Source organism: Equus asinus, chromosome 13 (assembly GCF_041296235.1).
Source record: "Equus asinus isolate D_3611 breed Donkey chromosome 13, EquAss-T2T_v2, whole genome shotgun sequence".
Taxonomy (NCBI): domain Eukaryota; kingdom Metazoa; phylum Chordata; class Mammalia; order Perissodactyla; family Equidae; genus Equus; species Equus asinus.
The window spans coordinates 36,030,037-36,040,227 of NC_091802.1; the positions used below are offsets into that span (position 1 = coordinate 36,030,037).

Below are 10,191 nucleotides of genomic sequence, written 5' to 3' on the forward strand. Positions count from 1 at the left end.
CCTGGGAGGGCAGCTCCTTCCCCTCCTCCACGCCTGTCAGCCCCATCCCCCTAAAACTGCCCTCCCCAAAGCACGCTTCCCAATTGCCTCCCACCAGTGGAAGCTAGATGGGTTTTCTGGGACTGTGAAGATGCGGGTGCCCAGGACAAGACTTGTGAGCATCCCCCAACATTGAGGGGACAGGAGGAGACCACAGGAAGACACTAGATTGCCCTGCAGCAGGAAGGACTCAGATTCGGAGAAGGATTTCCAACCCAACTGATGTTCCAAATGAAAGAGAACTCCTTCTCTGGACTGGCTGTGTGAAAGCAGGAGGAGGGCCAATACGACCTCCTGCAGGGCAGCTCTGGTTCCATCCTGGTGAGGCTGGGGGCCGGATGGATACCCTAAAAGAAATGTCCTTGGTCCTGAAAACAGCAGCTCCTATGACGTACCAGAGCATATTGCAAATGTTGCCATTCTGTGCAAAATAGCTCATAGAGAACCCCCTGCCTCTTCCACCGCTTAAAATAGGAGGAGACAACGGGAGCGGGAGAGCAGGCCCCTTCTTACCCCCACCTGGAGGCAAGGACTGACCTTTCCCCTTCTGGGCAAGTCCATATCCTTGTCCTCACTCTTGGCAGTCATTACTGGTCCCCTGCTCTCAGTTTCATTCAGGCTGCAATGACCATGGATGGGGGCAGGGTCAGCCCAGGGACCTCTAAAGGTGAAGGAGGAATTTGAGAAAGCAGAGGGGTCAGCTAGGGGCTCCCAGAGGAACGAGCTCCTCTGGTTCCCAACTTGTTCCCAGGCTGGAGCCCGAGGCCCCTCCCTCACAAGCAAGACTGAGCCCCTGAAGTGACCACGGGACGCTGTTAGGTTTATTCCAGGGTGAGTGGGTGCCCATGGTGGGGGCAGCAAGGATGGCTGAGGTCACCTGGTGACAGGGTGCCCAGGGATGGCCACGGGTTCTGCAGGGCCCTGCAGGGCCCGAGTCTCTGGTGGGCTGGCAAGTTCCACCTTCTGCCCCAGCCCGAGAGGAGAGGAGGCATCACTGATGTAGCAGTTTCCGTAATTCGCAGGGCTCGGTGACGGGCAGGGAGCAGACTTGACTTCCATATATGTAGGCGGTGGCACGGTCTTCTAGCCTTCGCAGGGTACTCAGGAAGGGCAGCTGGCGGGACAGGAAGCTCGAGGGGTCCCCATCAGCCAGAATCAGGACCTGGGTAGAGGCAGTGTAAAGAGGGTCACCTGGGGGGCATGGGGACAGTGGCAGGGCCCACTGGTGGGCTTCCTCTCCCTGGGCCTTCAGAGAAGGAGGCATTGAAGAGCCAAGGAGGGAAGGGGGACCAGGCAGGGGAGGCGGAATGTGGGGCCGGGCTCACAGGCACAAACCTTGTTAGGGATGTAGATGGAGTGGACACACTGCAACAGAGCCTTGGTGTCCTTAGCCTGGGGGTCTCCACAGATCACAATCTGGCGGGAACAGAAGGTTACTCCAGTGACAAGCGCAGGGGGCTGGACGTAGACCCACCAGTGCTGTCCCTTCCTCCCACCACCCCACCCCACATCCCTAAGGAAGAATGGGGCTTCAGCTCCGCCTCCCCCAGACCAGCTACTAGCAGTCTCATCAGATTACATGAAGTGGCAGTGTCACGCATAGTGGTGGAGATACAAACATGGGGAGATGCACACATGGGCAGACACACCAGCGCACACACGCACATACACACAGAAGACTCAACATACTGGAAGACACACAAACACACAGAAACCCACACACAAGGAGACATAGAGTTGTCACATATACACACAGTGGATGCCCCCAGAGAGACAGATGCCACTTACAAACCACAGACACACACATACACACACACACTGAGGCAGAGATATACAGGCAAGTGTGCAAATGTAAGCAGGCAGACCTGAACATGGGATGCACAAGCAAACACACACTGGTGAACACTCACACCAGCACACACTCAGGAAAGCAGGCCTGCAGACACACAGTCCCACACCTCCGGGGTCACACACATCCAGAGAGGCAACACAGCAATAACACACATAGGGACACACACGCAGATAAGGAGATACCCACACACGTACCAGCAGACCCAACTACACAGACACACAGAGAAACACTTCACCAACCACAGGGACCCACGCTTAGCCCCTGCCCACCCCCCCAACACTGAGAGCCCCAGTGCCAGGCACTCACACGGGCCCCTGCCTGTGCCAGAAGCTGGCTCAGATGCACACTCACACCGACTCCTCCACCTGCACAGAGCAGCCCTTACAGACGATCCCTTGGAGACACCTGCGCCTCACTCATAGATGGCCACGCACTCACAGACCTGAGTTCCTGGGGCCCCAGCCCGTACCCCCATCCCCCACTGCGGTCCCCACTCCCCTCCCCTCCCACCCAAGGTCCCAGCCCAAGTGCCCTCACATCCCGCACCTGTTTGAGAGTCTGCTGGTGGGCTGAGAGGGCGCGGACCATCTCGGGCAATGCCACGGGGACACGGCGCATGCGCTCAGAGAAGGCAATCAGGAGGCACACACACTTGTCCATCCAGTCCTTGTGGCCTGTGAAGCCGTGCAGCCGAAGCAGGTTGTGGGCCGACACGGAGTTGGCGCTGGGCTCTGCACCATCCTGGTCTGCAGGGTGTGAGGGGACGGGGCAGTAAGGGAGGGTCCTTGGGTCCCAGGACCCTGCCCCAGGACTGTGGCCAGGGCACGTGGAGAGATGGGATGGAGGCGTCCCTGCCCAGCTGCTCCTGGCCCAGGTATGCAAGGGTAACGCCAGCACAAGCAGTTGATTCTTGCCTCTCTCACGCATCCTCAACTCCACTTGCCCCAGGCCGAACTGCTGGTCTCCAGGCTCCCCCCTCTCACTGCTGACACCTCGATCCAACCACCCAGCGGCTGGAGCCATAGTGGCATCATCCCTGCCCTCCCTCACCTCCCACTTCTAATCTACCCACGAGTCTGCAGGCAGAATAGACCCGCATCCAACCACTTCTCCCTACCTCATCTTTCTACCTTCACCAGTGCCTGCCTGGACTGAATGCCACTAATGGGCTCCAACTGGTCACCCTGTTCCCCCTGCCCCCATCTGTCTCCACCACCAGTCAGAGTGACATTCTCAGACCTAACCTAGACAGGTCACAATCCACTTAAAGCCCTTCAGAGCATTCCACTCTCTGCTAAGCCTACAAACCCTGCAGGGAGCCAGCCTCCCTGCTCACCTGGGTGCCCCCGCCTCACACGTTGGCCTCTGCCCCCAATGCCTGAATCTCTCCTCAGCTCCTCCACGACCACACGGCCCCATCATGCCCTCCAGCCCTCGGTTAAATGACACCCATCACAGGTTTAACCTGACCTCCCCCTAGTGGAGTTAGGCCCCACTGCTGTTCTCTCTCAAGGCCCTTTCATTCATTCCGCTGACATTTACTGAGCCGCTACCATGTACCAGGCCTGCGCTAGACCCTGGGGATACAGCAGTGGCACAAAGGTCTGCTCCCAACATGCACACATTCGAGTGGGGGAAAGAGGCCATTAACAGACAGACACATGGGTGATAGTAAGCGCTCCCGAGAGAAGAGGACATGGTGCACAGTGGAGGGCCCCTACTTCTTCGTGGCATCTGACTTTTAACTACTCGTTTGTGCATGCAGTTTTGCATTTAGTATTACTGTCTGTGAGTTGTCTCCCCTAGGCCACTGTCAGCTTTGTAAGGTAGGGACCAAGTCAGCCTTGTTCAATATCTGAATCCAGGCGTGTCAGTTACTGCAGCTAAGCATGTTCAAAGAATAAAGTAATCTTTACATCGACCCTCTAAGGTAATACCAGTGGCAGCTCCGTTTTGCATATTAAGAAACCAAGGCTCTGAAATACAAAACCAGCCCAAAGTCAATGGGTTTAGCAGTGGTGGAGATGTGAACCCAGGAGGGCCTGGCCCCTGTCCACACCGGCTCTTTACCACCACACTGTGCCCAGGCCTCCCCCAGGGAAACCAAGCCCCTGCTGGGTCCAGGACCCCAGGCCAGCTCCACACCCGCTACTGACCATCCTTCAGACGCAGGGGCAGGCCAGCCCCCAGCTCAGCCTCACTGCAGAAGTAGCCGCCACCCTGGGAGTCCCAGAAGAGCCTGTCCTGCGTGTCCTGCAGCCTCAGAGCCCACTCGAGCCACGCGCTCTCCTGCGTGGCCTCATACAGGTCCAGCAGGCCCCGCACGACGAAGGCGTAGTCCTCCAGGAAGCCCCAGCAGGGCGGGTTGCTGGGGGGACAGGCATTAGGGGAGGGAACAGGCCAGGGAGAGAGGGGCTTTCCCAGAGGAAGCCCTTTTCACGCATACTCTCATTTAACCCTCAAAATCTACCTCTCGGGTAGGTTCTATTAGCCCATTTCCCAGATGAGCAAATGGACCCAGGGAGGTTAAGAGCTCACAGTGGGCAGATGGCAGAGCCAGGACTGGAGCCTGCCTGGAGGGGAGGAGAGGAGCACAGACAGGCCTGGCACACCCAGGGAGACCAGCCTTCCCGCTCTGTCCGGGCCCCCACCTGTGCTCCACGGTTCCCCCAGAGCCCGCGTAGCAGGTCCGCATCAGGCGGCCGCTGGCCACGTCAAACATGTGTCGCTTCAGGAACTTGGCACAGTTGATGGCGTAGTTGATCAGCCTCTCCAGGCCCAGGACAGCCCCAGTCACAGCATAGCCAGACACCATCAGTCCTGGAGGGAGGAGACACGGGTGGTTGTGAGATGCTGGCGGGGCCCTCCGGGTATGTCCACCCCAACCTCCCCAAGCCCCAGCACCTCGCTGGAGCAGTGGGGTGAGCGGGGAGAGCTTGGGCCCCAGCACCAGGCAGGGCTGGGCTCCTGGCCCCTGTACGTGACCTTGGATGGGCTACTTAAGCCCTCCCAGACTCAGTTTGCTCATTTGTAAAGTGAGGATAATAAATCTGATGAAGGAAGAACTCATATTTAGCAGGTGTCTGACACAGAGGGGCCTTGTGAAGGGTAATTCTATAAACGGGATGAGGCCTCAGACACGGCCGCCCCCACCATTCCAGGCGGCCAGCATCTTGCTGTCCAGGTGCGGCTTCGGCCGATGTTTCCGCGCCTGGAAGAGCTTCTCCAGCCCCGTATTGAGCAAGGTCCGTACAGCGTCCACGTCCAGGCCGAAGCGGGCAGCGGTCAGCTCCAGTGAATACCGGACGGTCAGCACATTCTGGCCATGCAGCTCCCCCTTGGGGTCCTGAGGAAAACAGCCGTGTCCGAGGGAGTCCACGCACCCGTCCAGCTTCAGGACCCCTCCCGTGTCCCCAGGAGTCCTCACCTGATTGGAGCTGATGTTGCCGGCCTCCGTGAGCCCATAGTGCTTCATGAGGAGCTGGCCGGAGGTCAGCGGCTCGGTGGCACCCGGCACGGGCTCAGGGAGGAGCTGCTGGACCTCTTTGACCGTCCACACGTAGAAGGCGCCCTCCTTGGGCCGCATGCCCCGCTCCGGGGGTGAGTCTGCGTCCTCCGCGCTGTAGAAGCCACCGGACTGTGGAGAGGGGAGGGTTGACTGGCCCCAGCCTTCAGGGCAGCGGAGGCCCCGAGCCCTCCCGCAGCCAGGCCCGCCTGCCTCAGTGGACACACACCCGGTGACTCAGGTTCCGCGTCACGTACTGCAGGATGCCTTTAGCGACGTCAGAGTAGAACTCGTCACCAGATATCTGAGGGGGGAGAAAGGAGGCTGTAAACCGAGGTGCTGGGGGCAGCCCAGGAATGGGCGGGCAGTCAGTACTCTCCCAGGAGGGTGGGGAGGGAGCCTGGCCAGCACGCACGCATACCCGAGGGAATTAGGAGTGAGGTTAAGGGGGAGCCACAAGCCACCAGGAAGGCCCTGGGAGGGCAGCCACGGAGAGGTGGACAAGCTGGGTGTCTTTGCTCCAGGCTGGGGTCAGGGGTCACCTGGAAGGCCTGTGAATAGGCAACAGCGAGCTGTGCCTGGTCATACAGCATCTTCTCAAAGTGGGGGACGTGCCACTGGCGGTCCGTGGAGTAGCGGTGGAAGCCCTGCACCAGACGGGATGTGGGGCTGGAGACCGAGCCCAGCCTCTGAACCCTGCCTGCCCTCCCCACGCTGCCTCCTGCTGCCTCCTCCAGGGAATGCCTAGCCTCCCTCACCTGCCCCACATGGTCTCGGATGCCCCCATTAGCCATCATTTTCAGGGTGTGCAAGGCCATCTGCTGGGCCCGAGAGCCATCCTGGGTTAGCCGATGACTGAGCCAGTACGAGAACAGGAAGCTCAGGATCACTGTGGGCACCAAGAGGACCGGGTGAGAGAATGGGGAGACAGGGACCGAGATCTAGGTGGGCAGGATGCCCTTGGCTAGGCTGGGGTTAGGAGTTCACTCAACAGGCAGTCTCTCTGGACAGGCTGGGGGTTAGGAGGTCAAAGGTCAAGCCTTTGGTCAAACCCAGAGGACGGAAGATCATTATCCAAGTCAGTGTCAGAGGGTCACTGCTAAGACCAGAAGTCAGGTCTTCACTAGATAGCTACTGACAGCCTGGGGATAAGGTCACTGGCCAGTCAGGAGAGCAGGAAGTTAAGCCAGGGGTCAGAAAATCATTGACCAGGACAGGCATCAGGTGGCCAGGATGGGGGTGGGGCAGGCATGGGAGGCACTGACCTGGTGTGGGGAACTTGGGGGCCTCAGCGAAGCCGCCGTACTCCTCATCATAGCCCTCATCCAGCTGCTGGAAGCAGCGGCTGTTCATGGTGGCAGCGGAGGGTGGCAGCTGGCGGTCACCCATGCTGATCTCCGACCGGGCCAGCAGGGCTGTGGTGACACGCTGGCTGTTTTCTAGCAGGGTATTCTTGTTCTGTTTCCACTGTGGGAGGCAGCAGCAGACCTGGAGTTCAGCATAGGCTGGGGGGCCCTTGTGCCCTCGCCCTTGTTCCCCCCACTCCCTAACGCACACCCACCTGCTCCCGTATTCTCTGCAACACGGTGTGGAAGCCAACTCGGGTCAAGCCATCCTCAGGGGGGAAATAGGTGCCCCCCACAAAGGGCTGGAGGTTGGGAGTCAACCACACATTCATGGGCCAGCCCCCACCATTGCTGGTGGCCTGGCGGAGAGAGGGCGAGGGTGAGGGGAGCAGCCCCCTGTGCACCGGCAACCCCTCCTCCCCTCACGGGAAGACCACTTACCTGCACGAAGGTCATATACACCTTGTCCACGTCTGGCCGCTCCTCCCGGTCCACCTTCACGCTGACAAAGTCCTCATTGAGCAGGCGGCCAATCTCCTCATTCTGGAAGGACTCCTCCTCCATCATGTGGCACCAGTGGCAGGTGGAGTACCCCACTGGAATGGGGTCACCGGGGGAACAGGGAGGCCCAGTGACTGGTTGGAGGGGCCCCAGCTGGATTGGACTGGCCCAGATCTCGAGTTTGCTGGGAGGCCCCCAGGCCCAGAGGACGCTTCCTCTATTCATCACCACTCCCCTCCCCCAATCCCCGGGAAGGTGGGTGCCTTACCTGAAAGGAAAATTGGCTTGTTTTCTTTCCTGGCCTTGTCGAAGGCTTCCTGTCCCCAAGGGTACCTAGGCCCAGCAGGGGGGCATCACTCACTGGCCCAGGGGTTCGGAGGGGCTGAGAGGCAGCTGTGGGGGTGGATGTGGGGGGGGAGTTGGGGGAGTGGCAGGCCTCAGGAGTGGTGCTCACCAGTCCACAGGATTGTAGGCATGTTGCTGGAGGTACGGTGACTTCTCATTGATCAGGCGGTTGGGGACCTTCTGGGGTGTGGCCTGGGAGCAGTTGGTGCGGCTTCCCTTCCCTCCCGCAGGCATGGGCACTGAACCACTGACGCTCACACTTCGGTCCTTGTCCCTGGAGGAGCTACCCCTGGCGTGGACAGGTGGGTCAGGTGAGGGGTCTCCACCCACCTCCCCCTAGGTGCACCCCACCCCACCTTGTCCTCCGGTACCCCTCCCGGAACCCCCTGCTCACAGCCCAACCCACCTTTCTGAACCACGGGGGAGACCGTGGCCTTTGTGCTCCCCCTTGTGTTTTTGGGGGGGTGAAGGAAGGTGGCTCATTGGGGCCTGCTTGCCAGGTTAGTCTCCCCCAACCTCCTGGACCCGGTGGTGGGACGGATGATGACTGTGAGGTCAGGGCGAGTCACAATGGGCAGAATGTCCTTTAGGTTCCATTCTCTCCCCCTGCCCTGGCCCCTCCCCAGGGTGGTTGCTCAGAGGTGTCTCTGGGACGCCTGCGGGTGTGATCTGGGCAGGAAGGCTGCCCACTGCTGGTGGCTGACAGGGCAAGATGAGTTGGGTCTGGGACCCCACCAGTTGAGGGGCAACCAGAGGAAAAGCAACACAGGGAACTCACTCCCTCAACATCCACCCTGGGGGCACTTCTGTGGGGCCAGGTCCTGTGCCACACCCCCAGGGCTCCCAGGGAATAAGAAACAGGCCCTGATCTCAGGGGGCTCAGCCTTGGAGGGTGCTGCTGCCAGGAAAACCTAAATAATGACAGGCTCATGCAGCAATAACGACTGTGAAAGGCCAGCCCCGGCTGCTTTTGGACAAGGACCCTTGGCCCAGCATTTGGGGTTCAAGGAAGGCTTCCTGGAGGTGGTGTCAGAACAGTGTCCCAGGAGAGCTGCTCTGCGGCTGGAGGGCAGGGAAGGAGGGGGTTACTGCCTGGGCCGGGTCGCAGCAGCAGGCTTGGGGCGGGGCGGGGGGGGGAGGGGGGGGCGGGGGGGATGCAGGCAGGTATGAGAAGGCAGCCAGGCAGCCAGTGGGGACCAACGCCAGGACGACCGGCCCCGGGGCCCAGCGGGCGGCCGCAGCGACCCCACTCGCCCGCCCGTACCTGCGGCTTGCAGCGAGGCCCGGCCGGGCGCCAGGCAGCAAGAGGCCGCGGCACTGCAAGGCCTGCGCGCCCAGCATGGCTGCTGGGGCCCTGGGTCGGGACGCCGCGGCCAAGGATGGAGGGCGGCAGGCTGCGAGGGGCGGGCCCGGGCACCCACCCAGCCGCGGGCGGGTCTTCGCCGCGACTCCGGGCCGCGTGGCTGGTCTCCGAGCGCCGCCCGCTGGCCGAGCGCGGGATTCCAGACCAGACCGCCCGGTCTGGGGAGGACCCGGATCTGTGCACAAAATTGGGCGGACTCCGCTGGACCTAAACCAGCTGCCTGCGGAGAACGACCCTCATGAGGAGCACATGGAGAGCTGTGAGGATGCCAGGGCCGTGGAAGGCCAGAGTCTCGGCTCGTTTGGTCCAACCTTTGCCCATTTTACAAATGAAAAATGAGGCATGAGCAGAACTCGTGGTTTGTGCATGCCCGCCCAGCCAGCGAGCTTTGATTTTGCTCCGCCCCCCCCATCTCAAAGTCCAGCTTAAGTCCCACCCACTCCAGGAAGCCTTCCCTGAATAATAATAATGAGCCAACTTTAGGTCCTATCATGTGTTTTACACACTTGCCTCGCTTGCTACATTCAGCCAATATTTATTGAGTGCCCACTGCCTGCCAGACACTCTGCTAGGTACACTGGTGAGCAGAGAGGCCAGGCTCCTGCCCTTGTGCTGTTCACAATCCGATGAGGGAGGCAGAACCTAATCCGATAGCAATACAAGCGAATGTACAACCAGCCACTGTGAGAAGTGCCATGCCTGAGGATGACAAGGAATCTGGTCTGGCGGGAGAGGCAAGGGGGGGAGGCTTCCCTGAGGAAATCGCATTTGTGTAGCAGCCATGGAAGAACAAGATGGAATCTGGAGAGGCGTGGGGGGAGTGCTGGGGAAGCAAGAGGAATAGATGTGCAAAGGCCCTGTGACATAGCAGTGAGTCGGGGCTGGGAAACTGCAGAGGCCAGGATGGCTGCAGGGCAGAGCACAAAGGGGAGAGAGGTGGTTAGATGAGGACGTGAGGTTGGGGAGGAGGGCAGGGGCCAGGTCTGTGAGAAGTTCTGGTTATGGATGAGAGCAGAAGATGGTGGAGGGCTTTAGTCAGGGGACTGCCCCTGCATTTTGGAAAGCTCCCTCTGGCTTCCTGGTGGAGAATGGACTGGAAAGGGGCAAGAGCAGAGCAGGAGTGGTTAGGAGGCAAGAGGTGGATGGTGGAGATAGAAGGGGAGGGACTTGAGGTCTGCAGAGCAGGAAATATCGTCAGGATTGGCAGTGAGGGAGAGGGAGGTGTCGAGTGATTCGCAGA

At 60.2% G+C, this 10,191-nt stretch overlaps 1 protein-coding gene across 2 annotated transcripts; it reads right to left on the bottom strand.

The window, feature by feature from the left end:
• Nucleotides 1-832: 832 nt before the first annotated feature.
• Nucleotides 833-9,213, bottom strand: SPATA20 (spermatogenesis associated 20). 2 transcript variants are annotated; one of them, XM_070483035.1, is made up of 16 exons: nucleotides 8,853-9,213; nucleotides 7,698-7,877; nucleotides 7,512-7,576; nucleotides 7,184-7,338; nucleotides 6,958-7,101; nucleotides 6,662-6,863; nucleotides 6,155-6,285; nucleotides 5,939-6,043; nucleotides 5,626-5,700; nucleotides 5,319-5,528; nucleotides 5,045-5,237; nucleotides 4,543-4,711; nucleotides 4,048-4,259; nucleotides 2,438-2,637; nucleotides 1,375-1,455; nucleotides 833-1,201 (listed from the first exon to the last, which is right to left on the bottom strand). In XM_070483035.1, exons 1-16 carry the CDS (start codon nucleotides 8,927-8,929, stop codon nucleotides 1,031-1,033), a joined length of 2,370 nt encoding a protein of 789 aa, XP_070339136.1. In that variant the 5' UTR covers nucleotides 8,930-9,213; the 3' UTR covers nucleotides 833-1,030. The 2 variants fall into 2 exon arrangements, with proteins under 2 accessions (XP_070339136.1, XP_014689412.2); XM_014833926.3 differs by lacking the exon at nucleotides 8,853-9,213 and adding an exon at nucleotides 7,995-8,149.
• Nucleotides 9,214-10,191: the final 978 nt, after the last annotated feature.

Excerpts from the sequence above, each read along its gene's own strand:
- SPATA20 (XM_070483035.1), bottom strand. The coding sequence starts at position 8,929 with ATGCTGGGCGCGCAGGCCTTGCAGTGCCGCGGCCTCTTGCTGCCTGGC. Across the intron at positions 5,238-5,318 it reads GCAACATCAGCTCCAATCAG|GACCCCAAGGGGGAGCTGCA; the intron begins GTGAGGACTCCT and ends TGTTTTCCTCAG. Across the intron at positions 1,202-1,374 it reads CCATCTACATCCCTAACAAG|GTCCTGATTCTGGCTGATGG; the intron begins GTTTGTGCCTGT and ends GCCTCTACCCAG.